Source organism: Streptopelia decaocto, assembly GCF_964273445.1.
Source record: "Streptopelia decaocto genome assembly, chromosome: 7".
Taxonomy (NCBI): domain Eukaryota; kingdom Metazoa; phylum Chordata; class Aves; order Columbiformes; family Columbidae; genus Streptopelia; species Streptopelia decaocto.
Window position 1 is genome coordinate 3245366 of NC_138661.1, and position 22260 is coordinate 3267625.

General features: G+C 40.7%; 1 protein-coding gene across 1 annotated transcript; it reads right to left on the reverse strand.

Annotated features, from left to right (window-relative positions):
* Window positions 1-295: 295 nt before the first annotated feature.
* Window positions 296-22062, reverse strand: NAA30 (N-alpha-acetyltransferase 30, NatC catalytic subunit). The gene is made up of 5 exons (XM_082058513.1): window positions 21967-22062; window positions 20762-21673; window positions 13353-13476; window positions 10019-10074; window positions 296-3470 (listed from the first exon to the last, which is right to left on the reverse strand). Exons 2-5 carry the CDS (start codon window positions 21668-21670, stop codon window positions 3333-3335), a joined length of 1227 nt encoding a protein of 408 aa, XP_081914639.1. The 5' UTR covers window positions 21671-21673; window positions 21967-22062; the 3' UTR covers window positions 296-3332.
* Between the last annotated feature and the right edge of the window lie 198 nt (window positions 22063-22260).

Below are 22260 nucleotides of genomic sequence, written 5' to 3' on the forward strand. Positions count from 1 at the left end.
AAGCAGTTCCAACCCCTGCTTGTAACAACTCAAGTAATAAAAACCCCATTTCTTACCTCCCAGGAAAGTCCAGAATGGCTACATAGTTGTATCATAATAGACAGGAAAAAAAGACCCATTTCAGTTCATTTATAACACTCATGTTCATATAAATGCTATTCAAGATTCTTCCAATACAGGCATGGGAATTAAAATCAAATAGCGATAAACAACTCTTGTAAAAACGTTTCCATTCTCCCTCAAGCGTGTTTTCGTGTTTTGTCGACAAAGCAAAACAACGATTAGAACATTCCCATTCAAAAGGAAATAGATAAACAACCATTTATTTGACTGCATTGTATTTAGACAGCTTGTACATTTCTTAACCCCACTGTTTTTGTTCTCATCAAAAAGGATAAAGGGACAGCATAGAATCCACTCAAAACAGCAGTCCAGGATTTTGAGATACATTTGATATTTTCACAGACGCCCACCTGATACCTGAAGTCTGATACAGGTTGCCGTGTTCATACAAGACCTGGAACTCTTAACATCGCACTCGCTTTCAGCAATTTCTTGCAGTGCCCTGAAAAACTGGTTGCGACACACTATGCAACGCCAATTCCATTTGGCCGACTTTTCTTGAAGGTGATGAACCTGATCATTTCTTAAAAAAACCCCACAATATAATGCAAACATCCATACCAACACGTCAGCCCGGAGCAACAGTCGGGCAAATTTAAACGTAAAAGCGATCAACTCCTTCGCTCGATTTGTCAATGCAAAAGGTGAGAATGGGGAGAGGACTGTGTTTTAGCAATAGACAGGAGAAACGACCCACTTTTCAGGCTGGGTTTTGAAAACCTGCTTTCACCTCTTTGCAAATTCGGAACTTCCCACTTGATACTCGAACCCCAAGCAACACAGAGAACTGATCTGTTTCTTTTCATACGCACCAACACGTACAGCTTCAGTATCTTCGGCTGTGAACCGCGCGTTCCGCAGCAGCCATCGCAGAACCTTTTGGGCAACGTGCTTTTTATAAAGGAAACAGGCACCTATTTTGCGCAGTTTTCGAAGCGTGCGCGGTGACGACCGCTCCTCACAACGAACAGACAGAATTGTGTTGGAAGTTTGCTCAGGAAATACATTTTGGCAGCGCATTCACGAAAAGCCATTCTGGCCGACTTCGAAGTCGGTTTGTGAATCCAAAGACACCCACGGCTTAAATATTAATGTATAGAAAACTTGCCTGTCTGGCTTTTCAGTTTTTAAACACCAGCGGATGCAGTTTGCAGTTTGGGATACAGGTCCCACAGCTGTTAACAAGGTACAAAACCTCCCTGATCTCTCTCCTTAGTTCAACTGAGCCAGAGCAACCACCACCTCCTGCACTTGGAGAAATCTGCTCTGATCCATTTAATATTATCAATATTTAAGCCTTAACGATGAACCAAACCTCCTGAAAAGCTGCCCAGAGAATCTGGTAGAGCTGAAGGATCAGGATAATCCAAACAAATGGCTCAGGTGCATCACAAGGCAATAGCGTCTTCACTCCCAATAACAGACTCCAGTTCATAGCACTTTGATTTGGGCACCGTGTTAAATATATAAAGAAAAGCCAGAAGGGCCAATTTCCACTCCAAATCTTTCTTTTCAAATATAACTCGTGGTTTGTACGCAGTAAGAAACGCCCGTCACCATGTCTGCGCAAAATAAGGCTTTCCTTTAAATCCAGTCTTCCTGCACAGGGCTCTTTTCTACGTGTTACTGGAGGTAGGGGGTTTCTTGGGTTTGTTTTTAAATGTACAGTAATTAGCAAAAGAAAAGACTCAAATCAACCTCTAAACAAACAAAAGAAAGTGTAGTAAGGCAAATCTGAAGATTATGCTCAGCTACAGAAGAGCAGATTCACTGAGTTCATCCTTTTCACAGATTACAAGTCAACTAATAACCTTTTTTCCAAAGTGAAAATAAAACCCCGACTGATTCGTAGAACTGGGCTCTATGATCACGTTGAACAAGAACATCTAGATGTTGGAGTTACTGAAAAAATATTGATGGGTAAAACCTTTGTGAGCCCAATTAAAGGGGAAAATATAGAGAAAAACAAAGCAAGAGTGAATATGAGAAAGAGAGAGAAAAGTCCTTCCCCACTGCTTTGATTTTAGAGGGGAAAAAAAATCCCCCAATAATTTAGCTCATGTAAGTTTAGAGAAAATGAGAGCAGCTAAAAATGGATACAATACACCTTGAAATTTATTTCCAAGACCAAGAACCAAAGATTGAAGCATTTTAGAACACTGAAGCAAAGCAATCTGAAAAAAAATTGTTCCAACTATCTTAAAATAGCTGTTTCTCAGAGCTTCTAGCAATAATTTTGATTAAATAAAATCATACCAATTTACATTAATTTGCTATATCTTCTTTTTTTTTTTAAAGTCCCTCACTCTTTGAATGAAAAAAGTGCATCCGAAACCAGCAGAGAATGATGGTGACATCACGTTCTCTTTTAGCAGCTACTCAAGGTTTTCAAAATAGCTTACACTTCTTGCTATAAGAAAAGAAGGGCCTTGCGAACCCTCGTTTGGGAGAAGTATTCCAAATTATAAAAATCTGAAATAATTTATTATCAAATCCAGAATTTAAATAAAAGCCGAAATTTTCTCGCAAAGACAATTGAAGAGAGTAAAAGAATAAAAGCATGCACTCCAAACTTAGAGGTGAAGACAAATATACTTATCTATACAGGCACTGGCAGACGCAATTTAATTGTTACTGTTACTCGTTGTAACACACACCCCACCCTACAATACATTTTTTTCATTCACTAATCACTGAGGTACCAATATTTAAGAATGGAAAATTCAATATTGAAAAATAAAACCTAAAATTGAAGCCTTTTTTTTTTTCCTTTTCCAGAAAACTATGGCAATTTTTGTATGAAATGTTAGTATACTTATAGAATTTTTTACAATCTACATTGGCTTTTTTGTTTTTCTGGAACCAAAAGTCACGCTCCGCATACAGGTTCTTTGATAAAATGTTCACTGTGTATGTAGTACAGTCAGTAGACTTGCAAATGAATGAACATATCTTGGCTATCAACTGGCACATCTCGCTGGTACCAAAAGAACTCCAAGCTTGAAACCAATCGGGTTTAATTCTGACAAATAATGCGCCATGCCAAAGTGCAACAAATATGTGCGACACTCAATGAGACACTGACAGATTAAAGAGCTGCATGGAAATTACTAAGTCCACCTGCAAAGCAATTTTTGGACAAATTGCATTGCATGCAAAGGACAACTCTGCGCTGTTGGGACGTCAGTTGCTCGCTGGGATGGTTTCTTTTAACGCAGCCATAGTTTAAGACGCAGTGCATCGACTCCATTTAAATAGTATCTGAACAGCCTCTTGTCTCGCACAAAACCAAGGTTTTCATAAAGTTTCAAAGCAGACTTATTTGTGATTTCTGTTTCCAATACAACCTTTAAGGAAAAAGCAAAAGAAAGAAGCGGATATTAGAAAGCAGTTGCAATTGCACGACTACTGAACCAATTAAAAGTTCTTATTTAAAGCTACACTTATTAACAATGAGTGGAACTATTTTTTTCTTATCCTCAGTCAAGCAACCCCTCTCCATTCCCACATTTAATAAAATATAGCAGTTAATCAACAATTGGACCTGTAAGCAACTTTCATTCATATCAAGATTTTAGTTCTTTGCGGTAAATAGGATTTCAACTCATTATCTAATAGCTAGGGTAAAAAAAACAAACCAAAACCCCAAACTCCCACCTCCCCCCCAAAAAAATCCTCCCAAAACCCAACCTACCAACCAGGTTAAGGTCCAAAACATACTTTGAATGAGCAACTGAACTTCTGCATGTCACAAGAACTTGGCACATAAGCTTTTCTTTAGCCACTGAATATATTTGACCTCCAATTCAATAGATTTAGGCTTAGATACAAGCTTACCAATATTTGTGCTCAACCAAACTCAAATCAGGGAAGAAAAAGCAGCTTCTTCCACCTGTTTTAAGATCCGAGTTGTAGGAAGACCTGCCGTAAATAGCTCAGCCCAAACACAAACGTAAATAGAGTCCAATTTAAGGAAAGACTCAAAATTATCCCAGAAGTTTCAAGTACAGGCAAAAAACTACACTGGTGGAAGAAGTCAAATACAGAAACTTGTTTTGCCTCTTTACCCTTGTCCAACTCAATTATTTAAGGATTCTGCTATTAAGGACAGATGATGGTTGCGCAAGGCTGAACTACTCAGCTGACCAGACAATGTACGATCGTGTATTAAACAAGAACTGATGGACAACTAGTTGGACTTGATGATCCTGAGGGTCTCTTCCACCCAAAATGACACTATGATTCTAACTGCAGAAAGAGCACGGAATGAAAATGCAGCCGAAGCAATTTCTGCAGCAAACCAGTGATCGCTGCTGGTGTCAAGTCCACTAATGACTATTTCTAAACCAGCATTTGATGCCCATGTTGTGTAGTTAGGCCAAAAAATAGTCATCTACCCCACTTCAAAACCCAGGACTCCCTTCTCTTCCAATAAAAAGTAGTTAACATCACCCCATCGCCTTAAAACCAGGAACAAAATATTATTCTGTGTTTGTAGAGCAGTTTAAGTCAAAAGACAGAGGCAGTAGGGACTTACACTGGTCACTTTCAATAAGGTTTAAAAATCCATTTAATGTATATATTTGACCAGCACTTGAGTCTCAAGTTACTCTAACCACATTCCAACTGTTAATTCTCCCTGCACTTTTCAGTGTAAGGAAGTTGCACGAATAGTAAACCTGGGGCTAACAACTCAAGGAACAACGTAAGACGTAGTCGTTTGTTTTCTGAAAACGAACTCGCGCATTAAAATATGAATAGTCAAGAGTTCTTAAGTTACAGCAGGACAGTCTGTTGCACCCACTCGCTTAGGACAAGCCTAATTCAATTCTTAGTCTTATGGTAAGAATCAGGTTGAATTTCTCTAGCTGGCACCACATAGGATACTACTACCCAGTCTTGTGACTTGATCAATTAGTCTCAATATGTGTAACTGGGAACTAATCAAAATAAGACTCCAGTAAGTGGAACTTTTAAGAGCTTTTCTTTAAGCAAAATGTAGACTCTGAAAAGAAATTGCAACTTTTCATTAAAAATTTCCCTTGAAACCTTTAGGGTGATGTAAAGTGGGATATTTTGACCACACTGGTAGATGTGACATCCATTAAAATATATAACTTATAGCAAATTATGGAAGTGCAATAGTTTTCCTAAAGAATGCTAATTTCTGTGCAATTATGCGCATTGTACAACTGTTTAATTCCAACTAACACCAAGCATTCTGCCAAAGGGCAAATCTGACCCATGTAAATCCAGTGCAAGGAATTATTATTTGAACTCGGAACTACAAACGGCAGTGATATAACAAGTCTATATTCAACTGCAAGCTCGCTCACCTCGCAATGCTAAAAGATTCCTGACAGATCACTGAATTTAAGGGAGTGGTTAAATGTTGAAATTCAGGTTTGTTGGAATCCCACTATCTGAACGACTGCCCATCTTGAAAGCAAACGAAGATTTGCTCTGGGATTCCTATGGAAAACTCAGCACAGTGAAACATAATTCCCTGATCTCAACAAGGAGCATTGATCTCAATGTGTCTAAAGACACATTTCTGTTGTCTAAAATGGAAACATGGTCATTTCTCACCCGAATTTCATTCGCTTCATTTTGTGAAGGATTTGTCCCTTCTGTTCTATGTCTCTTCTACTGAGCTCCAAACCTTCAAACATTACATTTATTTCTGGTCTCACAGGGTCTATTTTGTCGTACACACTTGCCTGTTAAGTTCTCTAATATTAAACACAATCACATCCTCCCCTGGAGACCAGCAAAGCTCTGATTGGATTTCACAGCATTCTCTGCAAAAGTTTCAACTTTCTGAAGGCTGCTGCTTTCTCTTATGTCTTAAATTTCATAAACCTAATATTTTATCTCAACTGTCTCATTTTAACTGTGTTTAGAAGTAAGAACTCTGCTTCTAAAGCGAGAGCAGAGTGCAATGCTGCTTGTTATTACTTTTTGATACCTACCATTTATTGCTAAATGGAAGAAAAATGGAGAGGTCGAGCTTTCTTGCTGCTTCATTTCAAACTCTGAATGAACTCAAGTTTAGCAACCACATCACAAAATTAATAAAGCCAAATCAAATAAGCAAATGAATAAAGTTCTCTCTGAGAGGTTGCTATTCTTACTTGTAAGTCTGGCATATCAGACTCAAGTTACAGGTGTTTGTCCAGTGTCCCTTATCAGTTTAATGGCCTTAACTTTTAAAGAAAAGTAGTACCCAAAATGTAACAATAATTCAGATAATCTGTAGATTAAGAAAAAGCTAAGATGTCCATAGCTTGATCATTTCAAATAGAATTACATAAAGTATAAATGGAATTTTTACAAGTGGGGTACAGAATTCAAATGTCACATCTACCAGTGTGGTCAAAATATCCCACTTTACATCACCCTAAAGGTTTCAAGGGAAATTTTTAATGAAAAGTTGCAATTTCTTTTCAGATTCTACATTTTGCTTAAAGAAAAGCTCTTAAAAGTCCCACTTATTGGAGTCTTATTTTGATTAGTTCCCAGTTACACGGTACATTATTTCAGTAATACGAAGTGAATGATTTGTATGCAGATTACTTAGAGTCATTTGTTACAGATGGAAACCCTACGTATGAATGAACAACTGCTCCTTTCCTGCTGCAATTAAGGGATGTACCAGTTCCACATGAAAGACTTAAGCAGGACCATTTTTGAAAAATAAAACCTAAATAAATGTACAAAAAGCAGCCAGATGCCCAGCTTGCTGAAGTTAGCACATACTTTCCTTTTTACGCTGGAACAATATCTTCAAGACTTTGGAGATGGGAGAAACCCTATTCCCCCTTTATTTCCATAGTTTACATTTTTTTAATGCAACCAACCCATAAAGTTATTCTAGATCATTGTGACCTATTGGAAACTCAGGCCATTATAATCTTGAAAACCTTCAGTTCACTACCGCAAATATTAGAATTCATTAATATCCAAGTCCTTTCTTTAGGCTTGAAGATTATTTCTAGTTTAACTACCCATCCCCCAAATCAGATCACTTCCCTCATTTCTACTCTAACATAGGCCATGGTTAAACTATCTTACAGGCAAAATAACCAATGAACACCCAAAAACACATCCTTAATCACTAAAATATTGCAGCATATCTCGAAATGCCAGCACATCAGTAGTGATTTTTCAAGGTTTTCATCTATGGTGTTGTATAAATCCTATATTCTTCAGGACTCAATGTTGATACCTCAAAAGTCCAATCTATATGACTTTGAAATGCCATACACTAAACAAAGCATTTATCAGATTATATGCCACAGGTTATTAAAATTAAGTACATTTACTGCATCTCTTCCATAATTAGATTGAAGGGAAGAGTTTCCAAGCAGCCTTTGGAAATCTTTCATGACGCCCACAGCTGCATATTCACGTTCTTAATCCTGTTCCAAGCAAGTTGCAGAAAACACTGTATTTTTGAATTGCAGTTAATCTTATACCATCAAGTAGCAGCATCTTTCTATTTTCACCATGCTTCTGATTTTATGATGGGATGTAGAAAAACATCTGAAGAGCAGCAGAGATTATTAAGCTATTTACACACCTCACAAAGACAAATTACTGTGATGTGCTATTTCATGTTTGATCAGACAGAAACTGTCCTCCCAACAACTGGTGTAAAAACTGCTGAGGCCAAGTGTCTTGGCTCTGTCAGAGTTTTTAACGGGTGGCTAGTTGGATTTTTCAGGTTCTAGTCATGACTGAAAACTCAACAATCCACCATGAGGTACAAGTTACCAACATCACTATTTTGTACCACGTACAGCTGGAAGAAACCTACACTTGGTGGCAAAGAAAACATGAAAACATTGGCTATTCGGCTGTAGATAACCTGTATGTGAAAAAGAGCATAAATATATCAAATCAGTGTGAGTAAGCCTGTGCTGATCAGTGTTGGAAGTCAGAAATATGCTCTGCTTATGCTCTATGTTGCCGAGATATAATAAGCTCCCATTTCCAAATTTTGTGCCAGCACAAGTCTCAGCCAATGCAAGAGCCCCCAAGAGGGAGAGGATAATTAGTTCAGCATCATCAGCCCACAGATTTCCAAAGCGGAGCTGCAACGTGCCCGTACCCGTCCAGCACACGCTTCAAGAAGCTGGAACTGTAGCACCTTCCATTAAAGGGGGAACAGGCTGAAAAATGCCGCCTGCACTTGGTGCAAAGCATTTATACAGCACCATAGATGAAAATCTGTGACTAAAACCTCCTGAGGTCTCACTGCCAATTAGCTTCCAATCCTTATCATTTATTTCATTTTTACAAAGGGAAAAAAAAACAGCAAGGACTTTAGAACTAATATTACAGTGGTAGGAAAAAAAAAAAGCCACAAAAGAGATCGTTTGGCATATATCTGTTGGAAAGCCCAACTCAGAAATGAAGTTACATGAGAAGTGGTACAGAATAATACATAATCACTCATAAATCTTATGGTAATTACTGCAACTCTGGTAGCTTGAGTAGAAATAGCCAGTTGTAGTAGTGATTCTAGTAGTGATCGCCTACAACAGTAGGCGATTCACTTCTCTGCATGTCAATTCTCCAGCTGCGATGTGAACAGTGTGATACCATTCCTCAATTATTTCTTAATTTTTTAAAAATTTTGAATACTCTAGCAATGGCAAATGAATTCAAGAGCACAGTGGAAAGCAATGGAAAAAAGAACAAACAAGCAAACCCCCTTTTCTTGATTGTTTCAGTGTAGGAAGTAGTAAAACAGATTACAGCAAAGCACATTACATACAATCATAGAAGCAACAAGCCAAAACAAAGCACTTAAAGAATCACAGAACATATCAGATTGCACTATATTGCCTGAGTGCAACATAAATTAGAGAGAGAAAAAGAAATACATCAATAAACAGAGGCGTGAAGGAATCTGAAGGGAAGAATAACTATCTCAAGCAATGAATGAAGTCAGAACACATGCAAGGATGCTGCAAGAGGCACAACACAAGTGGAAAAATTAACAGAGTACGTGCCACAAGTCCTGCAACAAAAATTGAAGTTTTGCTTAAGAAACTTGGCCACACAGCAGTATGACAATTAAGGGAGCAGTTGAAACAAGGTAATAGAGAGATGAAAGGATCATTAACTGTGACACACTGAAATGACACAATGCTCACACAGCAGGAACAAACTAACCATTGCTTTGTAGCATGCAGATGAAAGTTAAAGGGAGAGATAAGCAGATTAAGGAGCATGGATGGAGGGAGAGCTCCTCACAAGTTGAACAGCACATAAAGATAGTTAGTTGCTTTATATACACAAAAAAACACAGTAGGGACTGTAATCTGGTAAAAGGGAACACTAATAACATAAGGCAGAGAAAGTTTGACAGTGATTCAGTCAACTTTCCTTCCAAGTTTTGGTTGACGTGCGAGATTATTCGAGTTCTGTTAGTGCTACGTAACGCAGCTCCGCGCTGTCAGAACAGCCTGATGACTTGCTGTGATAAAACCACATTCTGCAGCACTACAGCACGTACCGTTCCAGTATCTCCGTGCATTCTGAAAGCATGGAAGCGTTACACATGATGTGCAAGTTATACTGGTCAGCAGCACCTTCAGCTAGAGTCTCAGGAGGAAAATGCACCTGTGACTAAGGCTGGGACAGCTTCGCAAAACATAACAAAACCTGAATTTGAGCACTTATACTGAACTTAGAAAATCCTTCTCCTACTTGTGCCATGTGTTTTCCTGAGGTTTTCTTTTTATTATAAAAAAATAGCTTCTTACCAACACACTCTCCACCTAGGAAAAAAAAAGTCCTGTAGAAAAACCCTGTGAAATGAATCCACATATAGGAGAATGCAAACCATTTACATTATGGAAGTTTATTATTATAAAAATCTTACCTCATCACAATCTCCTTCAACCATAGCATAAATAGCTTTCTTAACCAAGTTTGTACCTGAAATATAGATTTCAGTGTCAGAGTTGCAATGCAAAAGATGCTGGCTTATATATGACTAACATGTGCTGCGTACATGATATACCAGGGAAAAGAGGAGAAGGGAAAAGAGGAGAAGGGAAAAGAGGAGAAGGGAAAAGAGGAGAAGGGAAAAGAGGAGAAGGGAAAAGAGGAGAAGGGAAAAGAGGAGAAGGGAAAAGAGGAGAAGGGAAAAGAGGAGAAGGGAAAAGAGGAGAAGGGAAAAGAGGAGAAGGGAAAAGAGGAGAAGGGAAAAGAGGAGAAGGGAAAAGAGGAGAAGGGAAAAGAGGAGAAGGGAAAAGAGGAGAAGGGAAAAGAGGAGAAGGGAAAAGAGGAGAAGGGAAAAGAGGAGAAGGGAAAAGAGGAGAAGGGAAAAGAGGAGAAGGGAAAAGAGGAGAAGGGAAAAGAGGAGAAGGGAAAAGAGGAGAAGGGAAAAGAGGAGAAGGGAAAAGAGGAGAAGGGAAAAGAGGAGAAGGGAAAAGAGGAGAAGGGAAAAGAGGAGAAGGGAAAAGAGGAGAAGGGAAAAGAGGAGAAGGGAAAAGAGGAGAAGGGAAAAGAGGAGAAGGGAAAAGAGGAGAAGGGAAAAGAGGAGAAGGGAAAAGAGGAGAAGGGAAAAGAGGAGAAGGGAAAAGAGGAGAAGGGAAAAGAGGAGAAGGGAAAAGAGGAGAAGGGAAAAGAGGAGAAGGGAAAAGAGGAGAAGGGAAAAGAGGAGAAGGGAAAAGAGGAGAAGGGAAAAGAGGAGAAGGGAAAAGAGGAGAAGGGAAAAGAGGAGAAGGGAAAAGAGGAGAAGGGAAAAGAGGAGAAGGGAAAAGAGGAGAAGGGAAAAGAGGAGAAGGGAAAAGAGGAGAAGGGAAAAGAGGAGAAGGGAAAAGAGGAGAAGGGAAAAGAGGAGAAGGGAAAAGAGGAGAAGGGAAAAGAGGAGAAGGGAAAAGAGGAGAAGGGAAAAGAGGAGAAGGGAAAAGAGGAGAAGGGAAAAGAGGAGAAGGGAAAAGAGGAGAAGGGAAAAGAGGAGAAGGGAAAAGAGGAGAAGGGAAAAGAGGAGAAGGGAAAAGAGGAGAAGGGAAAAGAGGAGAAGGGAAAAGAGGAGAAGGGAAAAGAGGAGAAGGGAAAAGAGGAGAAGGGAAAAGAGGAGAAGGGAAAAGAGGAGAAGGGAAAAGAGGAGAAGGGAAAAGAGGAGAAGGGAAAAGAGGAGAAGGGAAAAGAGGAGAAGGGAAAAGAGGAGAAGGGAAAAGAGGAGAAGGGAAAAGAGGAGAAGGGAAAAGAGGAGAAGGGAAAAGAGGAGAAGGGAAAAGAGGAGAAGGGAAAAGAGGAGAAGGGAAAAGAGGAGAAGGGAAGTTGCAGTCTCAAGCTTGAATGTTAAAATAATCCATAAAGTAATCCAGAGACTCAGCTTGAGCGCAAAATTCTTCTAACACAAGGATATTAGAAACAGGCTTCTATGTTTAACATAGTGTTATATATAGCCTTCCAAGATGTGATTCATTCCTTTTTGTTGCATTTAAAGTCAAAATTCGCTGGCACGTACTTGAAGGACATTCATCTTCCAAGGGAATTTCCTCTTACTAAAACAAATTCTTCTATTAGTAACAGAACTTATGAAACCACTTTTCTTGGGGCTCACTCCCACTTGGATTTGCTAGTATCTAATAATACGGTTGAAGCCCATCCCTTCCCCTCAGCCAAGCATTAATTTAATTCTTTATCATTATTTTTCATCTATTTCACAACAGTTCTACAAATGTAATATCCCTACCTGTCTGTAGAATTGGGGTGAAATTGAAAGTTGATTTCAAAGTTATTAGTGGAAAAAACTGCTGTTCAATGAAATTGCATAAATCTCACTTCCATAAGAAAGCTAAGGAAAAGGAAAAAAAACCCCAAGGAATCTAGAGAATGTTTTAAAGTAGTCTCAAAACTTTAATCAATTAAGATTTTCATTGAACGTATGACAAAACTGTACTACATTTAAAACAAATCTTCAGATTAACAGCACGCTTTGAGAAACAGCAAGGTGGCAAGCGTAGGAAAAAGTCAACATACATAACGCTAAAGTAAGCAACGCTTTACATATAAATTCTATTTATATAATTCTAAAATAATGTACTGACTAAAGCGAGGGGAAAATCTTGCAGAGATCTTCATAATAACAGCATCAGTTCTTATTTACTTATGAATCCAAACACCTGCAATTAAATTATGGCAGTCTCCTTCGTGACTCAGCTAAAAGGGAAGGAGACACAGGGATTTCTCAGTATCCTCTTCCCTCTGCTCCACTTCAGAAACCAACAATGGCTTTTGAACTGCACTGAAGAACGAAAAGAAATCTGCACATGCTTCAAGAGTCATGATAATGGGTAGTGCTTTGAGTTTTTTTGAGTTTAGGGGTTTTTTTTGAAGAGCAGAACAAAGGCAATGGTACCATTCTGCATCGTATCACCGTATTTTTCCATTGCAAGGAATTTTCTGTCTTTAATCACAAAAGTATGACCTGTTCGGTGGGAATGAGCAATGAAGCACATTTCTAACCTTCAAAGCTCACTTCTATGTTTTAAGTTAAAAAGGTTCTAAAATGTCATCTCACAATAACCAACAATCAAAAAAATCAAGTTACATTAGAATAGATCTTTAATTAAGCCAACTAGGATAACTAGTGTTAGAATTCCTTCATGAGGGCAAAAATGATCAATGAGGGAGGGGAAAAATGATCAATGAGGGAGGGCAAACTCCCTGCCAAGACCATTTCTTTTATTATATAACTCCCCAACAAAACAGATCTCCCTTTCAGTTTTTCAAGTAGCAACACACAACTATTTTTCTTCTCTTATTAATACAAGCGTGAGCTACATACATTCTCCCCAATGGGCAATATATGCATAATTGATATGGGAAAGCCAGGGGATAAGTTGACTGAAAGGAGACAGACTGAACACAACACAGAAATATAGTGCTGAGGGCACAAATAAGAATGCAAAGCAATTCCCACTGTGGTTGTCTGAGAGTGGTAATAGGCAGAAGCAAGGGGCTGCTGACTGCCTTTCTTCTTAGCTTTATCTTATCCCAGGTGTAAACCTCATAGGGCATTTCGGGTTATTCTAACACAAGAAAAAAGGCCACCGGGGAGCTCGTATGGTTGAGTAATGCAGGGATGACAGACAAACCCCCACATCTGGAAGTCTGGTTTTGCTGAAATCTTTATGACAGCTACAGTTATCCCAACTATAGGACTGAAGTAGGAAATAACAAAAAAAGGCTATTCTTACCAATTCCTTTTCTTCTGTATTTGGAATCCACTGCTAACATGGCTATATAACCTCTGCGGAACATCTTTTTGTGCATATCCAGCTTGCAGACGATGGCACCTACACACTCCTCACCTACCATGGCCTTAAAGACAAACATACACGTACGCATTCTCAGTTTGTGATCTCCAGTGCTACCAAAAGCAGTAAACCAGTTCATTTTAACTGAAACAGCCACATAAAATTTGTTTGCATAAAAGCTATTAAAAACCCCAACTAAATAATTTTTAAAACTTATCCAGAAGTATAAATAACATTAAAGGACTCTTATTTCTTTATTACATTCAAATAAAGTTACAGTCAATTAACAATCAATGAATTGTCCTGGAAAGAATCACAGTACTATTCCATGAAGTCTACAGGTGTGTGATAGGGGAAAAAAAAAAAAGGTTAAGGCATAAATCACCTTTTTAAAAAGTCCATTTCTGTTTTATACTGATCTGAATTTTCATGTACAAGGGCTATGGTAGATAACATGCTTAATTCTTGCCTGGTTTTAATGTCAAGGCCACAATGGATCAGAGAAAAATGTTGCTGCGTTTCATCTTTAGAAACTGTCATTTTCAGCCACGTGACACCCAAAGAACAAACAAAAAAGCACACACTTAATTTCACACATTTTAACTGTTTGGAGATTCCATTTGTTAAGAGCTACGCACTGACAGTTAATCCCAACGGCACTGTCACAAAAAGTGTGGTCAAGGAGATGTAGTTATTCTGAAATGTTAAGGAAAAGAAAATAACTCCCCCCCAACCACTTATCGAACTACTTGCACAACTATTCTGTTTGCCAAAATTTTACCATGAAATATATTAGAGAAAGGCTGTAAGAAAAACTAAGTCATATGTTAACTGAAGGATTAGGCAGCGTGAGGGATTAATGACATTATAACCTGCAGCACTAACACTGAATAATGCTGCAGAGTAGGACAGCATCCACAGGCAAAATGAAACACTATTCATTCAGGAAAGATTGACAGAGATAAAAAGAAACTCTTAATTGTACATATGGGCGTATAAGTGGATCCACAGACTTTGACAGACCTGTATTTGTAGGGGGGAAACCAGCTTTCGGCTCAAGTGCAGCAGCTAAACCGGGACTACAGCACATGATTGGCACAAGCATGTGCTGGCACAAGCGCTTCGGGATAATCCAAATTTACAGCAGGAAAACACGGCAAATGAAAAGGACTTGGCAAAGCCGGGATCTCTAATGTCTATGGTATAGACTCTATGGTCTCCAACCATCTAAACATTTTTGTGCACAGCTTGTAGGCTAAAGCTCAACGGACAGAAGGTTTGTTCATGCAGATCATAACACAGGCACAGACCCACAGTTTTTTCGTCTTAAAAAGAATGTCTTCTAGCATCTCTACCTGGAGGGTGGGTTATTAACCACGTAGCTGTATCAAAGCTGAAAACGAAGCAGCCCAAAATATACATGCTGCAGTTCCAAAGCTCCATGACACAGCATGATCCTAACACCATTTCTAATGTAGTTTAAGCTCATCAGGCAAATAGAATTATTGCAAAGTTTTTATTTGGCAGGAAAATACATGTTTTAGCAGTATCCGAGAACAACTCTGAACAATCTAAACAAGCGTTTCTTAAAAACTGTAGCATGATCTAAAAGGACTGAAATACACAGCCTCTAAGCAGTCTTTCATTTGGTCTAAAATACAGTTTATTCCCTAGAAAAGCTGTACTTATACTAAAACTGTGTATGCAAAGTGTCAGCTCAAGGCAAGTTTTGTGTCTCGGCTCAGACCTGAGAAAACCGGGGAGTTAAATAGAGAGTATCAGCAGACAGACTGTTCATAACACTGCTATAATTATGCAGAGTACCTAGATGTAATCTTATACCTCACTAAAAAAAAAAAGTGCACACTACAAACTAGCACGTTACAGTTTTGCTTTGCCCTGAAGTGAACACGTGCAAATTGTTGATCGTAACAGTCATGCGGAGAATTTTTAAGATATATTTTTTACTAACTTCAAGAGAGTGACATTCTAGACACTGCATATCTGTGTCTGTTCTCATTTGGGGCACTTTTCAGAAAAGCTGCGTTCATGAATCATAGATTTAAAGCGCTAAAAGAACAGTAAAAAATTTTGTTTTGGTGATCAAAGAAGCAAATACCCACTGGTTTTACCACTTATAGCCAGAGAGCTGAATAAAGTATGACTTTGCAACCGGTTTCCCAAACACGTGAATCTATTTCTCTGTCTTTAGGCAGGTAAATCTGCCAGTTAATCTGAGTTTTTTCCACTTACTGAGGGAGTGCTGCATTATTTCCGCCTCAATTTGAGGTTTTTTGTTGCCTTTCCTCTCCTTTCTCCTTCTTTCCAACCTTACCTAGAGCCAGAAATGAACTTAAAATGTGATGTAAAACTTCATAATTTAATTCCCTGGAGAAGGTTAAAGTATTTAAATAAAACCAAAACAGACTGAAATACAGAGAGTGGGGAGGAGAGAGAAGAAGCAGCAGCCACAGAACACCATTCATGAAAAGTCAATCATGGGCCAAATGTTCTTTTCAGGTATATAGATTACTTCTAAACATACAGGAGTTTCTACAAACAGAATTCAGCCCAAGTTACTATTATATATTATAAACCCCACAGAGTACTCTTAGATTTACTTCAATCGTAAGTCATTAGTAGGATTTACATACATGAATTCAAATCCAATATTTGCATCAACTTTGTTCTTATGAATAAGTTTAAATGTTTAAAATAAACTGGATTTTAATATCTTTGTATTGCAACCATGTATTCCTAGAAGAGTTAGCACAGAAATGGCTGTAAATCAGCAAGAACATTACTTTTCACAAAATTAAACAATTGCCATTAACTTCATTAGCAAAGACAGCATTAAGTCTGTCACCCACAGTCCGAGTATGCATTTCATACCCAGATTCTGGGACACTTGTTCCCATTTAAAGAAGATTAAAACAACCAACTAGCCCTGAAAGAGAAATATTTTTGTGATTCAAATGCAGTAGAACCTGCGCTACTGCAACACAACTTCCCTTCTACACATGCACCAAAATCCATCCTGAAGCATCACAGAAACAGCTCTGCACGAATCCTTCGGCTCACATTTAGCCATCGTGTTCTTGAATGCCATTAGAGGATACATTTAGGCTAATGGTTTTAACCTAAAGTCTGGCAATTCAGTCAGAGCTCTTTACGATACTGGGCAAATCACTAAGTCGCTCTGTTTCCACTCGATGAAACTGGACACCAGTAATTCCCTCCCGTACAAGGGCATTGCCAGAATAACTACACTGGTTGTTTTTACGTACTCGGATGCTGCAATAACCGAAGTTTTCACAAAGCCTCTGACAGCAAGAAGCAACACAGCAAGCCGGTATCTGAAACCACAATTGTATCTAAGAGGAAACTGGAATGCAAAGAGAGTTTGCAAATTGGGAGAGAGAATTTCTTCCTAGGTCTGCCATGAGGCTAAGGAGACTTCCCAACCAATTTCCTAATTTTTCTGGTTGTTCTTTTATTCCCCAAGGTTTCCACAACTGAAAAACAGGGGTGATGCCTTACAAGTCTTAATTTCAACAGGAAGGATGCTCAGACTCTTGAATAAAATCCAATGGAAAAAAAAGGCAAAGCATTAATATAAAACAAGATCTTAACTGCAGTCATTTAGGATTCACAACACATCTAAAACTACTCACATGGAATTAATAGGTTATTTTTAAACTTGTGAAAATTTAAATTATAAATGCTGCTATAGCTAGTAGCAAAGTTAAGAACCCAATAAAAACACTGATTTTCCAGATTTTTCTTAAAAGGCAGCTGAGTGCTACGGTATTATGAATTACAGGAGAGGTTACAAAACCCAGCCCGAACTCTGCTTTTATTATGTCCTGTCTTATCCAAACTCTGACACAGAGCAAGGTCTCCTAAGCTCACCTCTCCCACGCTAAAGTATTTTGAAAATAATTTTCGGAAATAATTAATGTACCAGTTCTAAATGGAAGCTTTAGAACTTGAACACCGCTAAGACCAGAAGCCATGAAAACACTTTAAAAGGAAGCTTCAACTTTTAAAATGCATTTACAATCCATACGAGGACATAGCTGTAGTGATGCTTAAAAGTGCTTCACATAAAAGAAAAGAGCCCTTTCCCCTGTCATTTTTTTGACAGATGAGTGGTTATCGTAAGTCATTTGAAGAGGAACTGGACTGAGAGAGCGCCTGGGAATAAGTACAAACCAGGCATTTACAGGGCATCCACAGCCAGCACGCAGCGCGAACCTGCCCTCCCAAAGACAGGTAAAACCTGAGTCTAAGCAGAGAGTTACAGTTTATGGAGGAGAAGGTTATTACCTTGCAACAGCTCAGTTGCTGGAGTGTAACACATCATAACTGATCAGGTGTTCTCAACTTGTTACCCCTAGATTCAGGAAGACAGTTACATGGATACACTTGGCTCTAGTTTTGAACATTCCCAGTACCTCCAGGTTCATTTAAAGTGGAATATGAACTACTTTTTTGAGCATACAGATAGGATGTGGTTTCATACAGTGACTAGTTCGGGTTGGTCCGATGGCTTCCCTCCTGCTGGGCATTCTTACCTCTTCCCTTGTACCAACACCTGTGATATTCTACTGTGAATATATTTGGAGCCCTAAACCAACAAAAGCCTGACCCTAAAATATATACATACATACACACACTTTTAAATATATGGTGATGGTGGGAAGGCTACCTTAGCTTCCTAAATCAGAGAAATGCAATGGTTAGCAAAGCCAGGAAGAGGGAGATGAACAAAAAGGAAAAGCAAGGAGTCTTTTGGATCACACTTGCCCTGGGAGCACTGGTGCACGCTTTGGGAAAGCTAAGCCAAAACTCAGCAAGTTTCAAACCCGTGAGATAATCATTGACCCGAACAATCTTAATAACGTCCCCAGGAAACAGCTCTGCATTGTCAGGTATGCAAAACGCTAGACAGCAAAAATATGGTGTTTTAAGATGGTTGATTGAATAAATATTAGCAAAGGACAGTTGCCAATCACATATGGAAAATACACATCCCACGTTCAATTTAAATGGTGTTAGTACCTTCCCCTCGCATGTGGTGAAAGGGAAAGGAGCCCATGACAGTGCAACGAAGACAGCTGAATATGCACTGGAAGATTTTAAAAAATGATGCCAACGTTCTGTAAAGGAATTGATTGAACCCCTAGAGGTATTTTTTTCAAATACAATTGAATTGCAGACTAACCTCTCTCTTCAAGACCAATCAAACCAAAACCTGAAACCAGACGGGTGTGAGGCCACAAGGTATCAAAGGCAAATAATTCTGTGAGATCAGGCGCTATGCTGCTGTTCACCATCCTGACACTGTTCTTGCTAATTGGAATATGCAGTCCCTGACTGAAGATAAATATTTCAAAGAGACTTATTAGACAGAAGTAGTTCAGGAATCCATTAACTGCAGGAACAAATTAAATTTTATAGAACACAAAGTCTTCAAGACAGCCCCTAAAACACAAGCCTTACAAATACTAAAATGAGTCACAAAAACACCATCAAATTTGACTCAACATACTGCAAAAGCTTGAAATTATTAAGTAGATAACAATTTGCTAACAGCTTTAGACATTCATAGCCATATATTCTTCTCTATGGTTTTATGTACTTTACATTGTGCCACCCTTCAAAAAAAATGGCAAATACACAGAGTTCAGGTGAAGTTTTGTTGATTCTTCAAGGCTACTAAAAAAAAAGAAGCTGTCATTACAAAATAAGCTTAAGACACTTTCTTTTCCTTGAGTGATATCTTATTCTTTGAATGCACTTATTAGAAATCACCTGATTGAGTGCTCTGTCAAACAACTTGCTCTTTTCCTAACAAAATTTCCCTGGTTATTCCTGGACAAAAAAAAAAAAACAAACAACAAACACAACATTTAAAGTCTAAACAGATGCACTGTGATCTAACAGTATCCAACATTACCAGCAATACACTTGATGCTGAAAGGATGGACATTTGTAGTTCACAAGCACTTCTTTTCAATATGAGGTGAATCGGTCGCATGCACAGCTCAGGGCTTGAAAAATACCATTCTGCTCCCATCAGCATCCTTATAATGGCAAACATGACTCTGTATCGAACAATGTTTTCAAATATTTTCATATTTCTATTTTGTTCCAGAAGTTAATGCTTTGCTCAACTTCGTATAATCCTACTGTATTCCCTTTGCGGGGTTTTAAGAAGCACAGTTCTGAAAATCCTCCTATAAATCACATAAATCCTGCCATAAATTATACCAGACCCTAAACCAAGAACATTCAGGAAGTTTATGGCCAGATGGATTCCATTAGTCTCACCTCCTGTACTCATATTCTATTGAAATTTTACAGAGACACTCCTGAATCGAAGGGTGTCTTGGCTCTGGCTAAATCACACCTTTCAGAGAGGTGTCCAGCCTTGATTAAAACACAGAGAGAAGAATTCATCATTTACCTTAACAAGGAAGTGCCACACACTCCCAGAAATGTTCTCTTTTGAGGATATCAGTTTTCCTGTGAGTAAATCAAACACAGCTAAGCTCACGCTATGCACGTACACCCCCCAGGCCAACTTACACTCAGTTTCCTCTATCTGTGGACAGATTAGCATCCTAAAAGCATCCTTTTCAACCCAGACACAAGTTTTTCCATAAGTAGCGCTGAACGTTTAGAAAGACAGGGTGACACCTACATCAATCTTTCCAATAGTACAGTAGGAAGAATATAAAACTGATCACATTGTTAGCACAGCAAGAGAATCTAAGCAGCAAACACTATCACACCTGTAAGAAGCAATAGTTGTACTTGTCTTTTTCAAAGCTAGTAGATCAAAAAGTCTACAAAACTTTCAACTGTCTCTCCATGTATCACTTAAAATTTATAAAGTAGCCATGAAGTCTCTTTTAAAACCATTGTGCAAGAATTACTAAGCACTCATAAGACACTAGTGGGCTATGAACACTCTTTTTTTAAATGCAAACCTAGGAACTGAGACAGAATGACAAAATGATCTACCAAAGGTCACAAAAGTCAATGTCAAACCCAAGATTAGAAGCCTTGAATTCCTGGATCCTAGCCCTGTGCTCAAACCTTTACCCCACCACTTAAAACATCAATTAATGAATGTAGGAACTTCAGTCGTATGCTTTACTTATACAAGCATAGGTCACAAGGGAACTTCATTAGGAAGACAGGTACTTCCAAAAAACCTTGGCCTTATCCACAAAAAAAATTATTAGAAGTATTTCCACAAATGTCAACCCTTTAATCCTCTCCTCCCCAGCCCCAAACCACTCCCAATTCTTGCCCTCCCTGGCCCCTCCGGCACTTACCAAAAAGCAAAGTTGTGGCCAGTTGTGGATAAAATACCTATATGTGTAAATGGAGTAGGGTTCAGACAGATCTTTGGTGATCAGTCTCATGATATCGGGCATCTGCAGCTCTGACTCATATCGGACGTATTGTATCGTTAGGTCCTCCTCGGGCTGAGAGTCCGTTCCCGAGCCTTTCAAACTGCAAGCTGCCTCTAAGGACCTGGAGAGCAGCAGCAGGGACTCCTCCTCCTCACCTCCTTCATCCCCATCCTCCTGCTCTTCCTCCTCCAAGCCAGTCCCTCCTGCCAGTCCATTGCGGGCTGCAGTCTTAGCAGCAGTTGTAGTTGTGTTAGCAGGCTGGCTCCTGTCCCCTGTTGCCGCTGCTGGGGGAGAAGGAGGAGGAGAGGGCGCAGTCCTTCCCTGGGGAGGGAGGTGGTTGCTAAGGGGGGACGAGCACGGTGCTGTGGTCGGGGGCGAGGACTGCTGCTGCTGTCCGGAGCCCATTGTTTTGCTGGCTCGCTTGTTCTCCAGCCCCTCGGGGGCTGTCCCTGCCTCCGAGCTGAGGATCTTGCTCTTGAGGGAGGCCCGCAGGTGCCGCAGCTCGGGGCTGATGAGGCCGTTGAGCTGGTGGTTGTGGTGCGGGGGATGGTGGTGGTGGTGGCGGTGGAGGCGGTGCTGCTGCCCCCCCTTGTCGCTGCCGCCTCCTCCTCCTCGCTGCTGCTGCTCCCGGCCGCCCGCGGGTCCCTCCTCTTCCTCCTCCTCTTCGGCCTCCTCGTCCTGGGCCCCGGTGCAGGCGGCGGCGGCGGCAGAGGAGGGGGAAGAGGAGGAGGAGGAAGCAGCCCCCCCCCCTCCTCCTCCGGGGAAGGGGGAGAGCGTGTCCCCCTGCGGGGAGAGGACGCTGCTAGGCCCCGGCGGTACCTCGGCCATGTCCTACGGGAGAGACCGACACAAACCCACCGAGGAAGGGGGAGTCAGACGAGACGGGGGGGGGGGGGGCGGCCTCCTCACGGTCCGCGGTCGGAGCGAGGGGGGCGAAGAGGGGGGGGGGCGCGAACAAAGGCAGAGACGGTGCCCGGGCCCCGCCTCGCCGCCCCGCCGCCGCCTCTTCCTGCCGTCCCGTTCCCCCCGCCACTATCGCCAGGGCCCTTCCCCGCTCCCCTGGGGGCCCCGGGCGGGCACCCGCCGCCGCCGCGGCCTCCCCGCCCGCCGCCGCCGCCACTCACCCCCACGTCTCCTCAGCGCCGCGGCTCCCACTCTCCGCTCAGCCAGCGGCCGCCAAGCGCGGCCGCCGCTGCCGTAACCCGCGGCCAAGTTTCCTGTCAGCCTTTACGACACTTCCTCCCTTGGCGGCGCGGCCTAGCGACGGCGGGGCGGGGCGACGAGCGCGGGCGGGGAGCGGGTTCATCATGCTGGCGGCCCGGTCCCGCCGCCCCCCGTGCGGTGTCTGTGCCCGCAGGGTCCTGCTGCCCCCGCTGCACAGCCCGGGAGGGGCGGGACACCCGCTCCCAGGGCAGCTG

Bases quoted from the DNA above. Each gene is read 5' to 3' on its own strand.
- NAA30 (XM_082058513.1), bottom strand. From the start codon at position 21,670: ATGGCCGAGGTACCGCCGGGGCCTAGCAGCGTCCTCTCCCCGCAGGGG. The intron at 13,477-20,761 runs GTAAGTGCCGGA...TTTGTCTTTAAG, and splicing joins GGCCACAACTTTGCTTTTTG to GCCATGGTAGGTGAGGAGTG. The intron at 3,471-10,018 runs GTAAGATTTTTA...TTTTCCTTAAAG, and splicing joins TTGAAGGAGATTGTGATGAG to GTTGTATTGGAAACAGAAAT.